A 21,185-nucleotide genomic window follows, 5' to 3' on the forward strand; every position below is an offset into this window, starting at 1 on the left:
CTCGGCTATTGGGCTGTATGAGAGGTAGGCAGAGTAAGGAGTTGGAAGGTGGGAAGAACGAGGAGAGGAAGGGGAGGAGACTGAGGAAGGAGAGAGGAGCAGGAGAGAAGATGACTAGAGAAGTCCCTGTGTCTTTGGCAGTCTCAGGTAGTTATTCATATATACATTAGTTAATTGGGTTAACAGTTCTAATTGTGTGAGCATCTTGTTAATTGAGCATTACCAAATATATGTACCAATTAGATAGCTATTAAGTATTAAGAAAGGTACCGGCGGGATGGCGGGTATTATCTGGGCTCAGCCCAGCATTGTGGACAGCTGGGTAGATTGGCTGATCTAGCTACCATGATGGTGTCTCATGGTGCCAGGGCCAGTGCTTCTGGCCAGCCCAAGCCGTGGTCTGAGCCAAGCAGTGGTGGAAGCACACCTCTCTTGGCCTCAGGCCTTGTCTAGTCGGAAACATGGTGGCTGCTTAAGAACAAGCCAGATCGTGTGCTGCTGTTTTAAATATTACCCTCAACAGCCCTCCTTCATACAAACAATAAACGGGCTGAGAAAGATATCAAGGAAACAACATCCTTTACAATAAATAATATAACATTCTGTAGTGTAACTATAACCAAGAAGTGAAATACGCATATGACAAAAACTTTAAGTCTGAAGCAAGGAATTTAAGAAGATATCAGAAGATGGAAAGATCTCATGAATTAATAGGATTAACATAGTAAAAATGGCCACTGTATCAAAACCTATCTAGAGATTGTATGCAATTCTATCAAAATTCCCACAATAATTTTTTACAGACCTTGAAAGAACAACTGTTAACTTTATAAGAAAAACAAAAAACTCAGGTAGCTAAAACAATCTGATACAATAAAAAAACATCTGGAGACATCACCATCGCAGATTTCAAGCTGTACTACAAAGCAATAATAAAAACTGCACAATATTAGTGTAGTAACAGACAGGTTCATCAATGGAATCATGCTGAAGACCCAGAAATAAACCCACATGTCTATGGACACTTGAATTTTGACAAAGAAAACAAAATCATACACACAAAAGGGAGAGCATCTCTAACAAGTGGTACTGGTCTAATTGCATGTCTGATGTAGAATAATGCAAATAGATCTATATTTATCACCCTGCACAAAACCCAAGTCCAAGTGGATCAAGGATATCAACATAAAACTAAATATCATAGATGAGAAAGTCGGAAATAATCTAGGACACATTGGTATAGGAAACAGCTTCCGGATCACAATGACCAAGGAACTAAAAATGCAATTTTAAATGGGATTTCATGAAATTGAAAAGCTTCTTAAGGCAGAGGACACTGTCAATAGGATAAAATTGTAGCCTAAAAATGGGAAAATAACTTCAACAACCCTGAAAGAGAGCTTTGATACAAAATATATAAAGAACTCAAGAAGTTTGAAAACAGCAAAACAAATAACACAATTTAAAAATTGGGTACAGAGTTAAACAGAGAATTTTCAACAGAGAAATCTCAACTGTCCAAGAAGCGCTTAAAGGTATTTTCAGCATCCTAATACATCAGGGAAATGCAAATTAAAATGACCTTGAGATTCTATATCACACTTACCAAATTGGCTAAGATCAAAAAGTCAAGCGATAGCACTTGCTGGCAAGTGGACATTGGGTTAGACTCCACCATTGCTGGTGGGAATAAAAATTTGTACAACCACTCTGGAAATTTGGTGGTATTTAAGAAAATTGAGAATAGTTCTACCTGAAGACCCAGATATACCTCTCCTCAAAATATATCCAATGAAGCTATACCACAAAAAGACCTGTTTATAACAGCCTTATTTGTAATAGCCAGAAGGTGGGAACATCCCAGATGCCTCTCAACCAAAAATAATACATATTATGTGGTTCATTTACACAATGGAATACTACTCAGCTATTAAAAACAAGGACTTTATGAACTTTATAGACAAATGGGTGGAACTTGAGAATAGCATCTTCAGTGAGGTAACCCAGACCCAAAAAGGAAATGCATAGTATGTACTCAATTATAAGTAGATACTAGCTGAAAATTACAGGATATCTACACTACAATCTAAAGACCCAAAGTAGCTAAACAAGACAGAATACTTTTTTATCACCAGTGAGGATGCTTGAATCTCATTTAGAATGGGGAATAAAATAGTCATAGGAGACAAAGAGAGGGAGCCCATCTTCAGCAGAGGAACTGGATGTAAGAAGGGATGGGGAACGGAATGTGAGGTTCAGAATCAAGTGTTGGGAGAGACAGGAGAGAGACCCAGAGAGGCAGGAGAATTAATGGAAATTGTTGGCTGGTAAGGGATGGTGGGACATCTCTAGGATGTGGCACAGACCTGGGATAAGGAAGGCTCTCAGTGCTCTATGGGTGTAACTTTATCTGACACTCCAAGCAGTGGGGACATTGAACCTGAATTGGTCATATCCTGTAGCCAGACAGAGATCCCAGGGGAGGGATAAGAATACCCACCAACCCACCCACAAAACTTTTGACCCAAAATCTGTCCTGTATGCAAGAAATGCAGAGACAAAAATGGAGCAGTGACTAAGGGAATGGTCAACCAATGCAACTTGGGACCCATCCCAAAGGCAAGCACCAATCCTGGAAATATTGACAATGCTCTGTTATGCTGCAGACAAGAGCTTAGCATAACTGTCCCCTGAGAGGTTCCACTCAGCTGACTGAAACACATGCAGAGGCCTATAACCAAACATTGGATGGAGCTCAGGGAGTTATATGGAAGAGTTGGGGAAGGGTTGAATGCTCCTGAAGGGATAGAAACTCCACAAGACCAACAGATTCAACTAACCTGGACACTTTGGGGCTCTCAGATATTGAACTACTACCCAAAAAGCATATTTGTACTGGGCCTATGGGGCTTCCTGCACATTTGTGGCAAATGTACATCATGGTCTTCCTGTGGGCGCCCCAACAACTGGAACAGATGTTATACCTAAAGTTGTGCCTGTCTATGGGTTCTGTTCCCCTAATTGGGTTGCCTTGTCTGGCCTATAGAAGAGAATGCACCAAGCCTAGGGACTTGATGTACCATGGTGAAGAGATATCCTAGGTGTCCTCTACCCTCTCAGTGGAGAAGAAGAGGGGGGAATGGGAAAAAGGATTGTGTGAGAGGGAAACCAGACAGAGGGAGGACAGTGATTGGGGTATAAAGCAAATAAATAAATAAATTAGTGGAAGAAAATAAAAGATGAGACATAATTATAACCTACAAAAAGAAAAAAGAGACAAACTACAGAGAATAACACAAAGAATCCTTTATATAAATTCAACACTTTGTCCCCTTACTTTCCTGGAATTGTGATATATATTTTGATGCTGCTTTGACTAACAGTAATAATTTTCTGCTTGGGCCTGAAATACCCAATAAGTAGCTAAAAACAGGATAAAATTCATGAAGATTGGCTTCTTCAACTTTATTTTATTGTTTGTATGTATGTATGTATGTATGTATGTATGTATGTATGTATGGGTTTTTGGTTTTTCCAGACAGAATTTCTCTATGTAGTCCTGGTCATACTGGAATTCTCTCTGCATAATAGGCTGGTCTCAGACTCACAGAGATCTGCCTGCCTCTGCTTCCCAGTGCTGGGATTAAAGGCATGGGCCATCTCTACCCAGATTATTTATCTTCTTTGCCTTAAGCTTTGAGCCCAGTTCAGCACTACTTTGTATGTCAGCATGCAGATCATTTAAACAGTGGTGAGTGAAAGCTGCTGAGCTTTCCCCTTTAAGCCCGAGGATAGGAAGAGAAACCAAAGACTTATCAGCAAACTGAAAACTATCATCCTCAATGGAGTCCTGTTCTAGTTCCATGAGTGCCAAATGGAAATCTCCAGTTACAGTCTTCATATTCCACATCACAAGCCTGACCATTACATGATGAGACTGACATCAACTTGTAAGAAGGAGCAAATATATTATGTGGCCTAGATTTTCCCTTTTTAGGATCACAGCTCTAATAGATTATACCATGAGATGCAAATGAAGGTTGTCCACTGATGGTTTCAATACTGAAATATCTTAGGCAAAAAGTTGAGAATTGCCTGCACAGCTCATTGTATGGGGGAAATTCCCTGACACCGATAAGATTCTGTGAGACCAAAACTGAAAAAAAAAAAGATCTATAGAATACAGCTTGGCCAATACTGATCAAATATGCACACTTTCGCTCATGTCTCTAAGGGTCCTAAGAGTCAATGTCAATTTCATAGATGGCAGTACTGATAAATGATGGCCAAATGAATAATAAATTCACTTGCTGCCCTTCATCTTTGTTCTTTACATTTGATTTCTGGGGTTAATGGTCACATCCATCTTCCAGAATTCGCATAATCAGGTATCTGATTTAGGACTCAAGTAGCAAAATTATGAACATGCTTCTGAAATAAAAATAGAAAAGGAATGTAATACACAAGCATTTCTGAGTGTATTGTTTGTCCTGGGGAGAAGCTGAAGTAAGGAGATAATTGATTTAAAACAATAACAATACCAATAATTTTGAAAACAACAAAAAGGAAAAACAAGTACAAGCAAAAAGCCCGTCTCTAGGCTAAAGGGGGTGGTTCAGTGGTTAATAGTGTTTGTTTCACAAGCATAAGTACCTTATTTTGGTCTCCACCAGAAGGCAAATCTAAGTATCATTCTGAGTTTAAAAGCCCAGAAATTGAGTGAGGAGATAGAAGGATCCCAGTAGTTCACTGGCCATGCCCAATAACAGAATCAGCTCTATGTTCTATAACAGACTCATTTCTCAAAACAAATTAAAGTAAAAGCAACAGCAGATGAATCTAACATTAAAGAATTGCCTGCACACAGACACACACATACATACACACAGAGACATATACACACAAGCACACATATTCACATACTTCACTCATGAATGTACACATATTTACTAGACAGACAGAATGTAAATAAATAAATTAATTATAAACAAATATCACTGGTTTAACCTTGGCTTAATTTCAAAAAAGAAACATACTGAAGTCCTAGCCTATGGACCAGAGCCTAGAAGCCTGTGGCAACAGAACCTCTGAGTCACACCTTGTCTTCCATAGCTTACCTGTCTGTACAGATCTGAGAGGATGGTGTTTTAAGTGACCAAAAACTCAAATAAAAGTTGTGTTTATATTTTCCATATTTCTTTTTTAAATACATTTATTGAAGAGGTTTTTTATTATTAATTTTAATTGGATATTTTATTTATTTACATTTCAAATGTTACCTCTTTCCTGGTTTCCCCTCTAGAAACCCCCATCCCACCCTCTCTCCCCTTGCCTCTATGAGAGTGCTCACCTACCCACCCACTCCTGCCTCCCGGCCCTGGCATTCCCCTACACTGTGGCATCAAGCCTTCCCAGGACCAAGGGACTCTTCTTTCATTGATGTCAAACAAGGCCATCCTCTGCTACATATGCAGTTGGAGCCATGGGAATCTCCATGTGTACTCTTTGGTTGGTAGTTTAGTTCCTGGGAACTCTGGGCTGTTTGTTTGGTTGATATTGTTGTTCATCCTATGGGTTGCAAACCCCTTCAGCTCCTTCAGTCCTTTCTCAAATTTCTCCATTGGGGACCCCATATTTCTTTTAATATATATTATACTACTTCATCAGTAGCATGCTATCATGATATCAATACTGATGTGATATGATTCAGATATTTAAAAACAGCCACAGAGACAGCTACATAAATTAGACTCTCATAATATCAGTGTTTATGGGATATGATTTGGATATTTAAAAAGCCATAGAGAACAGCCCCTTTAAAACATAAATTAGACTCTCAGAGATATGAAACACCCATAGGATGTAGGTTGTGACTAATCCTCAAGGTTGAATACTGATTCTGACACTTGTATAATGAACATCTTCAGGCTGAGGATACATTATCCTTTAAAGGAATAGGGAGAGTCAACATAATTGCATAAAATTTTTTAGTTTGTCCACTACATAAAAAAATTCAATAATGAATTATAGTTTATAATTCTATACAGCACTTGATCATCACACAAATATGTAAATTAGTAAAAGTTCCAACAACATATGTCTATCTTTTCTGCCCATGCACTTAGAAACCAGCCCAAAAACAGAGGAAAAGCTACTACAATAAACGAAATATCAAAAATACCTTCTCATGTTCAACCTTTTCTTTGACAAGACAGCATCTTCCTAATATATCATGACTTCAAGGAAACAATTAATAGAAAATGGGAACTAAATCTGAATTTATATTCTTTGATAAAATTGAATGAATTTTAGTTCTCTATAGAATTTTCTGGTATTTAATTTGGTTTTCATTATAGAATCAGAATGTTTGTTTATATCTTGTTATTGCTGAAGTTCCTTTCAGGAGACTTTATTCATCTTATTTTAGTAACAAGTATCAAGCAAAAGACAAAAGAGCTCAAATACTGTGAAAGGAATTTCCAAGTAAGATTTACAAATTTCTGCAAACTCAGGAGATAGTTTGAAAATAACAAACTACGTAACAGTATTACATACTAGCCTTTGGGAATTAGTTGGTTTTATCTATGTATGTATGTATGTATGTATGTATGTATCTATCTATCTATCTATCTATCTATCTATCTATCATCTATCTATCTATCTATCTATCTATCTATCTATCTATCTATCTATCAACACTTAGCTACTGATTGGGATTAGTGTTTCTATTAAAGGACCCTTGGATACATTCAGGCCCTTCTATGAAGCAGGGCATCTAGAAGTGTCAAATATACCAACATCTGGATCTTGAGTTTTCCAGACTATAGACCTGGAGTAACAGGTTAGTGTTATGTATAAAATGCTGCAGATAGAAGAATTTGTTTCTGTAGCTGAGATAAACTAAAGCAGTTATTGTCAACATTCCTAATGCTGCAGCAAAAAAATTATTTTATTGCTACTTCATAACTTTAATTTTGCTATTGTTAGATATGAATTGTAATGTTCATACCAGATATGCTAGATATGTGATCTCTGTGAAAAAGTCTTTCAGAAAGGGTTTCTTGAAAGAGGTTGTGACCCACAAATTGGGAACCACTGATCTAAAGCAGTAGTTATTATTTTAAATTACATTGCTTTAGTTCTCTTCCACTAAAGAAGCAAAACAAAACAAAAAAACAACAACAAAAAAACAGGATTTGATGAGGTAAAATTGAATGTAGTTATGCTGTTTGTATTATGGATTTACTATATTTCCTCATTTATTGAATATACTGAAAATTTACCATACCATTTAAATGGGCTCTAAAGAACTCTCATAGACATAATTTTTCTATGTATATACATGTATACATTGTAGCCTTTGATAATATAGAGTATTATAAGTAGGCAAAATTTTTTTATCATTTTACAATATGAAGTCTATAGAAGACTGAAAACACTTAAGATTTGAAACAGGGCAGATTGCCATTACACCTGAGTCTCTTGCTTATGAGCTATGTGACTTTATGGTAATTATTTAATCTCTGAAGTAACTTCACTGATGTTAAATGGATTTCATGGTACTAGATAGGGTGAGTATAGAAGCATCTACAGTCTTGAACACAGTAGGACTTAAAAGAATGGATGTGTTTATAAGAGATGGATAATGTATGTGGGTTTAGAACATAATCAGTCAAAGCCAAATAAAGAAATAAATATATTTAAAGCTATATAATGCAATATAATAGTTAAGATGTGCCAGAGTGGGGGATACTCAGGGGCACCCTTTCAGAGGAGAAGGTGAGGGTGTATGGGGGAAGGATGGTGGGAGGGGATGAGCAGGAGAGGAGTCAGTGAGCAGGATGTAAAGGGAATAAATTTAAATATATATATATATATAGGAGCTACTTTCTCTTTAGTAACTGGACAATAATATAAAACACATACCTGGTATGTACATCCCTAATTTTTCCACTGTTACGTTTGCTAACCTATCCTATTTAGCTGATGAGGTAGTACTGAATATGACACTATATCCCTATTCCCCTAGCTGTCACTTCAAGCATTTTCTCCTGAAGAATTTTAACAGTGTTTAAATTGGTTGCCCTTCCAGGGTCATTCATTTTCCATGCTTCTGTCAAAACTAATAACAGCATTCTATAAACTAAACACCACCAATGGCTCCCTACGACCTAAAGGATGGCTACAAAATTACAAAGTATATAAGGCTTGTCAAAATACAGCATCAATTTGTTCTTGTGCATTTGAGTCATCATCATTCTACCCAGTTCAGCCATCGACAAATCACCTAACAGACACACTGTTTCAAGTTTCCGTCTACTCCACACGTGCCTTTTTCTCTGTAAAAAGAACACTTGATACTTCCTCAGTAGCAAAGACTGCAAGAGCCTCTCAGAACCAAGAGTTCTCCGTGCTCCAAAGCTTTCACTAAACCTGTTTCCATTTCTACAATCAGATCTTTATCTGCAAAGCAGTTTTTCCCATATAACTTTGACTTGAAGACAGGGACTTCTTTGTAATTGCAAAGTTTAGAATAATGTATCTTGCAAAGGATCAATGATTGATTGTGGAATGAGGAAATGAATGATTTAGAAGAAATCTGAAAAAAACTGTATATGAATCAATGAATATGTAATTTAAAAGAAATTTATAAAATAATCCAAGTTAATTTTAACATTTTACTATGTCATTAATATTTATCCTATGTTATTTTATAAAACAATATCATTATAAATACACAGAATTATATATTACTTAGGTGAATGTGTGTCTGTGTGTAGATTACAAAGATGAGCAAATGATTCCATTTTAACATTTCCAGGCCAGCATTTTGATTAGTATACTGTAAACTCTTATGAAATATTGGTTCAGGATACAAGGAATGTTGGGCTTGCTAAGAAATCTAAATAGGAAAAAGAAAGTCAGGAAGACACAGCTGGGCACGTGTGTGCCTTGAATATATTCTCTAGTATTTTGTATCATGTTCAAAGCAAAGAAATAAAAAATACAGAGGTTTGTGAAATATATATATATACATATATACACACATATATACATATACATATATATATATATATATATATATATATATATATATATATATATATATATATATATATTGTGGGAGATGCAAGGCACGATACCATGCACTCAAGGCCCCAACACCATACAAACTTTAACCAGTGGCCTATGTCTGTATTCTGCAGATAGATACATTTACATTTAAAGTTCAAGGCCATCTGCAGCTACCTAGCAAGTTTGAGTCCAAACTCAACTTGAAATTTATCTCAAACACAAATCAGCATATATAAATAAAATCTGCTTCACTTCCAGAATTACTTTATGGTTGAAACTGAGTAAACCTGGAGAAATAAACATGTTTTAAAGCATAAAGCTTAATTTAAGAATTAAGAACCTTCATTTTTAAAAGTTGCTGTATGACAGAATGTGGCTCTGAAACTTTGGTTACCCATTTCTCACATTTCTTTTTTAGATTAGCATGCCTCTCCCAATGAGTTTGGATTCCTATTTTAACAACATAAATAATTGAGAGTAATAAATATTGTCAGTATAAGAGGAAAGGTGGTTAGAGAGAAATGTCACTCAAAATCATAAAGAAGTATCACTTTATGCGTCAAATATGCACACCCTTCTAGTGCCTGGAGCAATCAAAGTCATCTTTACCAATGCAGCACATGAATCCTTCCTCCCACTGACTGTGAAGTTGGCGTAACTCAGGCTCAGTATAGTCAGCACTTCATTAGGGTGTACCAGGCAATTATTATCCTGTACCATGATCCTGGCAGAAAGTCACTCAATAAATGTCTCAGTAGTATTTCTGGGAGATCCGTAGTAGAAAATATTGATTGTGCAACAATTTTTTCTATTTAATATTCTTCCTATTTGAGCCTCTAAGTATTTTGAAAATCATTTGTAAACTTAGTAACACCATGATAGTCTAATGTCTCAGTCAAATGTTTTATTTTTAAACATTTTTGTGCCATATCACTCTGCTGTACTAATGACAAAATGTTAATGTGCATTTAATTTTATATTAAATCTGTCAGAGAATTAGTTAAATATATATATATCCAGAGGATGGAGTCAATATTTTCTAATAGATCTAGTATTTTACCTACAAATATTTAATATTAAAATGTCTCTAATTCAGTTTAAGAACAGACAAACATTTTATATTGCAGTGTATTTTCAATATATACCAATAAAATAAATGCTTTTGTGTGTTTTTCTATACAGTAAATTTTAGCACAGATTTATATACTTACAGAAGTCTAGTACATATTGTGTATTAGAAATGTAGGCTCAGCATTTATAGGGACAGATAAAGTTTTGAATCTTGTCAAGCTATAACTACAAGAAACTTTTAATTTTTAGATCTTTTGGGTTGAGAGAACTTTTAAAAGCTAAGTATAATTGTGATTTGTTTTGTGGTGATCAACATTTCAAAGTAGATATTAACCAATTATCTGCTCTAATTGCATCCTGGTGGGGTTTCTTAATGTTCAGAGTTGTTCTATTAACATTTAACTGTATATACATAAACATAACTAACCATGGTGTTCTGTTATAGGAGCAAATTCAGCAACTTCTCAGCAGTACTTGTTAGGAAATTGAAATTGTTTAAACATCAGCATAGTGGGCATTAGGCAAAATTAGTGATGCTAGGCTTTGAGGCAATTTTGTCTCTTCTTTTGACTCACATGGCTCCAGACTTCTGAGGCTTTGGTGCTAGCATACATCTATGTCTCACCTGACAAGTAAAAGCATCTTCCCTGTTTTCTTGTATGTGTCTCTTTCTTTAGTTCTTGGATTCTCTCCTAAGCTTAAAGGACAGAGCAAAAATCATACTATATTAGATCGTACCAAGGAACTGGGTCCTCTGCATCACTTGTTTTTGAGGCGATGTTTGTAAATCAAAATATCAAATAACCAAAGTGATGTTAATTCAAGACAATTTCAGTTTCTTTACCCAATGGGAAAAAAATGTTTACATGCATTTCTAACATTTCAAAAATTCACTTCAGTCATTTGTAGTTTGCTCTGTCTAGATCATGGTTCTCCATATTTCTCTCATTTTTGGAGGCTTGATCAATCAAATGCCTACTTCTTTTTAATTCTTTCATCTTTCTTTAGTTTTACTTAATGTTCATTTTCCAGCTCATAATTTACACTTATATCACTTTTGTAACTATTTCATATAACTTTGAAACTAATGTATTATAGAAAGTAAAAACAACAATGTATTGATTTTTGTTTGAAATATATATATATATATATATATATTTGTATATGTGTGCATGTGTGTGTATACTATTTCATATATATACACACAATTTCTTGAGTGTTATTGTGATGTGAAAGCTGTATATTGTTTCTGCTATAGAATATAAGTGTACACTTAATTATGTGCTAACTTGATCTGGAAGTCTTACTTTATTGTCAATAAAAAAGGTTCTATTTTCAACTTTTAAAGTAAAAAAAAATTGACATGACTGAAATTAAAAAAAAAAACAAAACAAACAAACCTCACCTTCCTAATCAAGATATCTTTCTATGGCAATTCAGTTAGAAACATATATATATATATATATATATATATATATATATATATATATATATATATATTAATTTAGAAATCCATTGCCCATTTGTTTATTTAGACAAGTATAATTGAAGCAAACTGACACTTTCAAAATATATATTAACCTTCAATTAAGTAATATGTTTGATGAAAAAATATTTAAATTAGTATTTTCAGTACTTGAAAATACTGACATATTTATACTGTTAGACAAACCTTTGTGTCTATGAGATCCATCCATGTTGCTAAATTCAATGTGATTTTCATCAGCCCAGTAGAGTCTATGGTTGACATAATCTATTGTTAGTGCCATAGGTCTAGAAATCTTGGTTTCTATGACAACACTCTGATTTGTTCCATCCATTCCGACACGGCCAATGTGAGGATACTCACAGCAATCAATCCAGTATAGATTCCTAGAAAACAAAATCAATAGCCATTTCATTGACTGCTCTGTTGGAGTAAAACATTACAAAATATTTGCCTTTTGTGTCACTATTTCCAAATTAATTCTTAGTGTATCACTGAACAGTGGCTTTCATGACTAGCTTCAGGGTAAACTGTTCTTATTTTTTGTTTTTCAAATGAGCCATTAACACGTTTGGGATATTCATTTAACATTAAAGATATGTCCCTGTTAATATAAAAAAAAAACATAGATTCTTTTTACACCTGTGAACTCTTAGATGCACACAATTAATGGATGTAAAATTGTGAAAGGTATCTATACTATCAGAAGAAAAAAACAACCAATTCTTGTTTGATCCATCTATCACCCAATCTACTACCTATCTACTCTCAACTTTGACCTCTTACACATTTAAACTGCAGAAATCATTTTATTGCTTTGAATAGACACTATCATTAATAAAAATTATATAGGTATAATTGTTGATATTTACATGATAAAAATTAGAAAATTTAAATGAACTTGATTGCTACATCTTAAGCTTACAAGATCCACTTGTATCTTTCAAGCATTATGTATCTAATGACACATGAGGAGAATGTCTGTCATCATAGCACTTTCTATATCACAGCAGTTTTGAACTACAATATCAGAAGTTCTGGGACAGTAAGTGAGGATTGAGCAAAATAAAATTTGTATTGACACTGTTGAGAGTAATTCTAATCAGGCTGGGTTAACCATTAATACTGCATGCTATGAAACACAAAAAGAGATAAACAACACATTACTGGGGAATAATGCTGTATTTAAACTAATTTTACTTGTGTCAGAAAACCTTATCATCAAATAGCTGTTAGTGGATTCTTTATGTCTTTTTCTTATCATATTTGAGGCTTATTAATCCATTCTGTAATTCTAGCTCTTTTCTTTCTTCTAAGTAGACTTCTTAGCATTTAATTAATCAGATTTGAGAGATGTATAAGCAAGACTATATTGTAAAAATATTCTATATAAATTTTAAAAATGTGATATGTGATTAAAATTTAAAAGTATCCAGAGATGAGGTTGCCAGGAAGACATACCTTGCCCTACATGTGCAAGGCTCAAATTCAAGTCCTCACAGTGAAAAGCAAAAAGGTTACATAAACGATATTTAAAATTTTTCATAAGAATTATATTCAATCAGTTTGTAGTTAGTCGATGTCAGTTCCAGGTTACAATTGAATGTTTTTTGCTTCTGTGTTCACTATGTTCTTCATGACATGTTCCCTTACTTGTGTTTCTTTAATTAAAAGACACGTTTGTAAACATGTAGTTCACATTGTTCCCCCTTCTCCCCACAATTTATTTTTTGATTAATGTTAGTTCATATGTTCATGGTAGGTTTGAAGAGATATATTCTTGTGAAGATCTAAGAGAACAATGAAGGACCTCTGTTATTGTTATGCACCACCAGGCAAAAATATCTATTTCTTTAGATATATACAGAATAAGTGCAGTAATAATCAACAAAATCATTGTGCTTTGTTGCTGATATAGTAGAACAATGTATGATGATATAAGGTCACTAATCATTCATCTTAATCAGTGACAAAAAATAGCTAACACATCATACTATACTACTTAAGCAGATGGAGTACTATATAGTGAAAAAACTCTTGATACCACACTATGTTGCAAATACCTCTAAGCACTGGGAGATAAGAGGCAAAATGAGAAAGTATGTTTACCTAAAATGGCCTTATAAGTGAATTCAATACAAATGATCATGACAATATTAAAACAATTATTTCACAGTAGCAGTAAAAATGATTGCATCATAATTGGTGGAATTTGTTAAGGAAATTTATCTTTACTTGGACTTGAAACTTATTTTTATAAATAGCTTTAAAATTCCTTGTGAAATGCAGCCATTTTGTTCAGATTTTCAGATACAACAAGACATAATTGCAGATTATGAGTGTGTAAGAGGTGTAGAATATTGCCTTTTCGGGCCTTTATTGTAGCATGAGTTGCAAACTGAGTCACATATTATGGAGTCATATATATATATATATATATATATATATATATATATGTATGTGTGTATGATATACATACATATATATGTTTGTGTGTGTGAAGTGAATGTATATATATTCATACATACACACAGATACATATATATGTATGACATATATTTAGTCTTAAGTGATAGTGCTATAATTACAATAAAGACTATAATATCTAGTAGTATGAAGATTAGCATCTTCTCAACAAGTGTTATGTGGAGTCCTAAGGTAGTATACCCTAGAAGCAAGTTGCTTTTATTCAAATTTCAAGTTTTCTTATGATTGTGTGAACCTAGATTTAATTGATCTTTATGAGCCTACAATTTCTCAAGTCTTGAGAAAACCAACAGTAACCTCAACTTTATAAAAAGATCATTATGAAAATTGTAGGAATTAATACTAAAAAAGCAAATAGAAATTAGCATGCTAGTGAGTATCTAGTAATATTTTTATGCAACACCTTATATATAGCATATGTGACTAAATATGCATTTGTTTTAATACTTTCAACCTAGTGGGTTACTTACTATATCAGATTGTTCGTGCATAAATATATTATGTTTCTAGATTTCTTCCATACTTATCACTTTGAATCCCAAAATGAATTGCAGATTAGACCAATCAATACTAAGAAAATCTCTACTATACTGAAGGAAGATACCATTCTACTGAGTATAAGTGGCCTAACAGGATCTCTGTTATATTTCGAAGGTAAAGCTCCTTCTACTTTAGATATATAAGAAATACTTAATATATATATATTTTTCATATTTTTCTGCATCTCTTCTATAAGCAAAATAGGTGCTTTACTTTACAATAGAACTAGTGTACAAATGCCTATGTGAAAATGTTTGCTTGTCTTGGATTCCACTCTGTGATCTTCAGAAACAATTACTTTTTACAACTATTATATATACTGTAGCAATGTGATATTCATCTATAATTTCAAAGGTACCATTGAAGTAAGAGTTTGCTTCCCTTATTTTTGTTTACATTCATGTCCTTGGAGCTTAGAACTGTCTCTCATATGGGAAGTTAAATATGGATTTGTTTATGAAATTTCCCTCTGTGCCAATGAGTTCAAGGCTCTTTCCCACTTTCTCTTCTAGATTCAGTGTATTTGGTTTTATGGTGAAGTCATTGATCCACTTGGACTTGAGCTTTGTATGAGGTCACAAATATGGGTCTATTTTCATTTTTTCTACATACAGACAGCAAGTTAGATCAGCATCATTTATTGAAGATGCTTTCTTTTCCATTGCATATTTTTGGCATGTTTATCAAAGATCAAGTGTCCATAAGTATATGGTTTTATTTCTGGGTCTTCAGTTCTATTTTATTGATCAACGTGTCTGTCTCCAGTACCATGCAGTTTTCATCATTATTGCTCTGTAGTAAAGCTTGAGGTCAGGGATTTCCCAATCTGTTCTTTTATTGTTGAGAATTGTTTTTGCTATTCTGGGTTTTTTCCTTTTCAGATAAATTTGGGAATTGTTCTTTCCATGTCTTTGAAGAATTGTGTTGAGATTTTGATGGGAATTGCATTGAATCTGTAGATTGCCATGGGTAGGATGGCCATTTTTACTATATTAATTTTTACAATTCATGAACATAGGCGATCTCTCCATTTGGACTCATTGGCACAGGGGGAAATTTCCTAAACAGATCTCCAAATGCTCATGATCTAAGCTCAAGAACTAGTAAAGGGACCTCATGAAACTGGAAAGCTTCTGTAAGGCAAAGGATATAGTTAATAAGACAAACCAGCAACATACAGATTGGGAAAATTTTTTCACTAACCCCACAGCTGAGAGAGGGCTAATATCCAAAAATATATAAAGAACTCAAGAAGCTAACCACCAAAACACCGAACAACCCAATAAAAAAATGGGGTATAGAACTAAACTAAGAATTCACAACAGAGGAATCTTGAATGTCTGAGAAGCACCTTAAGAAATGTTCAAAGTCCTTAGTGATCAGAGGAATGTAAATGAAAATGACCAGGAGATTCCACCTTACATGAAGCAAAATGACTAAGATCAAAACCTCAGGTGACAACACATGTTGGCAAGGGTGTGGAGAAAGAATGCTCCTTTATTGCCAGTGGGATTGCAAACTGGTACAAACACCCTAGAAATCAGTCTGGAGGTTCCTCAGAAAATTGGAAATAGATCTACCTGAAGACCCAGCAATACCACTCTTGGTAATATACTCAAAAGATTTCCCACCTTGCCAGTGGGACACATGTTCCACTATGTTCATAGTGGCCTTATTTGTGATAGCCAGAAGTTGGAAACAAACTAGATATCCCAGGACAGAAGAATGGATAAAGAAAATGTGGTTCAATTACACAATGGAATACTACTTAGTTATTAAGAATGAGGACATCTTGAGTTTTGCAGGCAAATGGATGGAACTAGAAAATATCCTAAGTGAGGTAACTCAGACTCAAAATGACATGCATGGTATGTACTCTATAATATGTGGATATTATAAAAAAATACAGATTACCCAATATACATTCCACAGAACCAAAAAGCTGAAGGGCCCAAGTGAAGACACCTCAGTTCCGCTTAGGAGGGAGAAGAAACAACACAAGTGGGGATGGAGGAAAGGACCTGGGAGGGAAAATTGATGGGCTTGTGAGGGAAGAGGGAAACCTGATCTGGTATTGGGTGATGGCAAAAGACTGAAGCCCCGAGGACCAGCAGAAAAAAATGGAAACAGGCAACCTAGGGAGGTTGAGGGGACCCTCCAGAATGTACCAAACACCTGGGAAGTGAGAGACTCTCAGTTGTCAAAGAGAGGAACCTTACATGAAATGCCCTAAGTAGGGAAAGGGAACTTACAGAGCCCACTTCCAGCAGGAAGACCAGCATCAAATGAGGGAGGAGGTTGCCATCCCACAGTAAACACTCTGACCCATAATTGTTCCTGTGTGAAAGAACCATAGGGATAGAAATGGAAAAGAGCCTGAGGAAAAGAAGGTCCAACAACAGGCCCAAAGTGGGATCCTGCTTAAGGAGGGGTCCCAAGGCTTGACACTATTACTGAGGCTATGGAGGGCTCACAAAAAGGGACCTATCGTGATTGCCTTCCAGAAGAACCAATAAGCAGCTGAAAGAGTCAGATGCAGATATTTGAACCCAACCAATGGACAGAAGCTGCTGACCCCTGTGGTTGAATCAGGGAAAGCCTGAAAGAAGCTAAGGAGGAGGGCAACCCTGTAGGAGGACCAGCAGTCTCAATTAATTGGACCTCTGAAATCTCTCAAACACTGGACCACCAACCAGGCATCATAAAATAGTTGATATGAGGCCCCCAGCACATATACAGCAGAGGACTTCCGAGTCTGTGTTCAATCAGAGATGACGCACCTAACCCTCAAGAGACTAGAGGCCCCAGGGAGTTTAGAGGTCAGGTAGGGTGGGGATTGGGGTGTAGGGACAGCCTCATGGAGGCGAGGGGGGAGTGTGGGTTGGAGGTATGGAATGTGGAATAGTCAGATCGTGGTTGGGGGGAATAAAATCTGAAGTGTAAAAAATAAATAAATAAATAATATGGATTTCTTTAAAAAATGAAAGAAAAAGCAAATATGAAACTCATTACCCACCAACATTTGCTTTGCTGCTGAGAACATTTTAGATAACAGACATGTGAGAATGGGACTTATGTAATTAATGCCATAGACAAAATCCTCCTGGACAAGGTTACTATGAATGATGGCAAATATGGATGTTTGTGTACAAAGGTTTTAAAAGAAAGATTTAAACATTCTATTTTTCCTATAATACGTGTTAAAAATAAAGAATAAAATTGTTTTTGAGTTAAAAAATGTTTGCTTGTCATAATTCATATGGAAATAAGTTCACCAATAAAAGTGCTTATAGGTCTAAATTGTGCCAAATAGTAAACAATCTATATCCAAGATCACATTAGAAAATCTTTAGTGCCAAATAGTATCTATTGGGTAATTACATTATGTACAAATGTTCCAAAGAATATCTGGTTGTAACTATAACAACAGACTCTCTATTCTTGAAGAAATGGTTGTTTGAAATGAATTAAATTATTAGTATCACAGGCTTATTTGTTTTCATAATTCATGTAATAGAGAAGCTTCTTTCTCCTAAGTGTAGCTATAAATCTAAATTGTAATAATAATCATGCATGCTCATTTCTTGTGGATTATGCCTAAATAGAAATATACTGAAGTCAACTATTTTAATTACAGAATTGTCAGAAGATGTGTTTTCATGTAACTGCAAAGTTTAATGAAATATTTATTTGCTTTCTACACAAAATTAGAAATTGAATTTTTATCTTGGCATCTCTTTCACACAGTATGCATTCTTTCTTCATCAGTGGTTTCTTTGAAATATGTAGGTCATTTCCAGTTCAACTATGTATCTGCTTTTGCAGAGGTATGGGTACATGTCTTTATAGCTCTAACTACACACTTTTGTGTTTCTCCATTTACCCATTTATTACCCTGGTCCATTGTGAGTTTAACAGATACCATGATCTTTAAGCTAAAAATACTCAATTTCTAGATGGAAAGATAAGGCATTTACAATAAAAGGCAGTTCTATATTCTTAAATGTTAAGTATTTGGTGTCCACTTAGAGACATTTAGAAAATATTTCACATAGGAATTTTTTCTGATAATCTTGGAAAACAATGATATTATTAAAGTTGATAAACAAAAGATATGAAAATTCTCATCCCAGTCGCTCTACAAGCCAATCATTTTCCCACCTTGTATGTCTCTTCATGTATTTCCCTTGTCTTGGGAAGGACTGACATAAGATAAAATATGTAAGTATGGAATAATCTTCATAAGATAATTTGCATTATCATCACATTTTGATGTTGATGCAGGGTATAGAATGTAACTTTTATATATAATCATCAGAATGATACATGCTATTATTTCAGCACTTAGTTAATAGATCGTTTGGAAAAATAGTTGAACAAAAATAAATTTTTAGACATAAAGTATGGATTTAATGTTACAGTTCAATGAAAGAGTTCTAGAAAAAGTGTTTGAGGGCTTGTATTTAAAACAATAAATCATGCTTGCAATGATTTAAATAGTATATTACAAATTCATGTTTAGCCTACTCCTTTTATGAAAGAAAGTTTAACTGTTTTGTTGGTAATATTCAGGACTTGTGTGCCTCCAGCTTCTTTACCTTTGTTTGGGTGTTTATGGGAAAACAGACTCTCAACCCATGATCATTTTATTACTAAAATCTCAAATTGATGTAGTAGAAAAATGTGGGACTACAGCCTGGAAATTGAATTAAAGCCTCAGTTTAATATTGCACACACTAAACGGTTCTGAAAATTCTTATATGTAGTATAAGAAAAGTCATAAAAGTAATCACATTTTTCTCTGAAACAAATTTAGAAAACAGTCTCAAAATACCCTTTCAAAGTTTAGATGTTTTATTGCATGAAACAGCTCAGTAATCTCATGGTCAATTCTTGACTTATTTCTCACTAACATCAGGAAAAAAGTTCATAACTCTTCATAAAATAGGACATTAGTTACAATGGCAGATTGTAACTAATGCAATCCCATGCATTTCAGTGTAGTAATGTAACGTGAAAAGGCTTAATTATATTTTTATTTAAGTTTTATAAATTTAGGTGGGTTTTTTGAATTGGACCCATACAACATTTTATAAAGGAAAGACACTCTCTGTCTGAGACTCTACTTAAAATTTCTGAAATCTAGATTACCTGTTGTCTTCTTCAGAAGAACCAGGAGAACTGTGTTAAAATTGGCAGTACTGAACTGTAGCTACTAAAATAGGTGGCTTTATTTTATAAAATTATACCATTTTATTTATTTCTTTGGTTATAAATGGTATACAGGTATTATAATCCAAATATTATCCAAAGATGAAAAATCAAAAGAATCCTTTATACTATCCACAATAATATCTCCTTAGCTATTTTAATTGACAGTTTTAGTGATAGGATTATGTTGATGACACCTGAACACTGTGTTCAGTTTATGGGGTAATAACTCTATCCTGCGAGAAATAAAACCCAGACACTGATCATCTGCACCAAATAGACTGTGAACAATGTGTGCTTCAAGAAATTCTAAAATGCTACTTATATTTATAAACCGGCAATGTTTCTTTTATTAAAACTAAAGGATCTTTCATGACGTAGGAAAAGAAGTCCAACCAGTTTGAGTTTCTAAGCAGTACAACAAATGAGACAGTAAAGTAAAAAGTTTCTGACAAAATGGCAGAACAGTGAAATAATCTACAAACTTATGAATGAATATAAGTAGAGGATAAATTCAAAATATCTGACAAATATTTACTAAAATGCTCATAGAAATACTTATGTATAAATGGTTTGGTTAAAATTTCTTTAAACATTATGTTGCTATGGTAAATAAAAAGTTGTAAAATATAATAAATTATTTCATAACTACATAGAGAAAAGTCAAAATGTGTACACTCTCTTGGAAACAGCATTGCAGTGCAAATCTTATATGATTCCATATACTTTAGCAAAATTAGTGTTTAAAATTAAACTATACTGTATATTATGAAATAATCATTTCCCACTTGTAAACATGATAGACATAAAACAGAGATAGACTGTATTAGCAATAACCAAAATTAAATGGGGTCTAAAGTATGATCAATAATGTTACTTATCAAAATATACATTGGAAAGTGAGTTTCCACTAAACTTCTGCTAGCTTCTCAGAAGGCCTACTATTTTACCACAAGACATTTTCTCTAGATTTGTTCTTTTAATCTGCATCTCAGGTAGGTTGAACTACAAAAGTAATTTTGAGCATATAATTTTGCTATGTTGTAGTATAAAAATTGAAAGTCGTGAATTCTATATGTACCAAAACAACATAAATAATTCCAAATAATTGGAAGTAAATAAAAATTGTAATACTATATAGATTTTTGTCCTCACCATAGAGGTTTGACATATTAATAGATGTGACCTGATGCTCAAAAATATTTAGAATACTTCCCCCATTCTCATGCTCCAAAACTAATCTTTCCCATGATACTCTCCTCCTCTTGAATTCATTTGATGATGCATTATAATTTGCTGTCTATAGGTAACAAAT

At 34.1% G+C, this 21,185-nt stretch overlaps 1 protein-coding gene across 1 annotated transcript in view; it reads right to left on the minus strand.

The window, feature by feature from the left end:
• The window catches only part of Lrp1b (LDL receptor related protein 1B), a 349,921-nt gene that overhangs the window by 213,134 nt on the left and 115,602 nt on the right, over positions 1 to 21,185 (minus strand). Inside the window, exon 20 of the mRNA XM_076928219.1 lies at positions 11,819 to 12,018. Coding sequence (XP_076784334.1) covers positions 11,819 to 12,018 — 200 coding nt within the window. The remainder of the gene's footprint in view (positions 1 to 11,818; positions 12,019 to 21,185) is intronic.

This window comes from Arvicanthis niloticus, chromosome 2 (genome assembly GCF_011762505.2).
Source record: "Arvicanthis niloticus isolate mArvNil1 chromosome 2, mArvNil1.pat.X, whole genome shotgun sequence".
Taxonomy (NCBI): Eukaryota; Metazoa; Chordata; class Mammalia; order Rodentia; family Muridae; genus Arvicanthis; species Arvicanthis niloticus.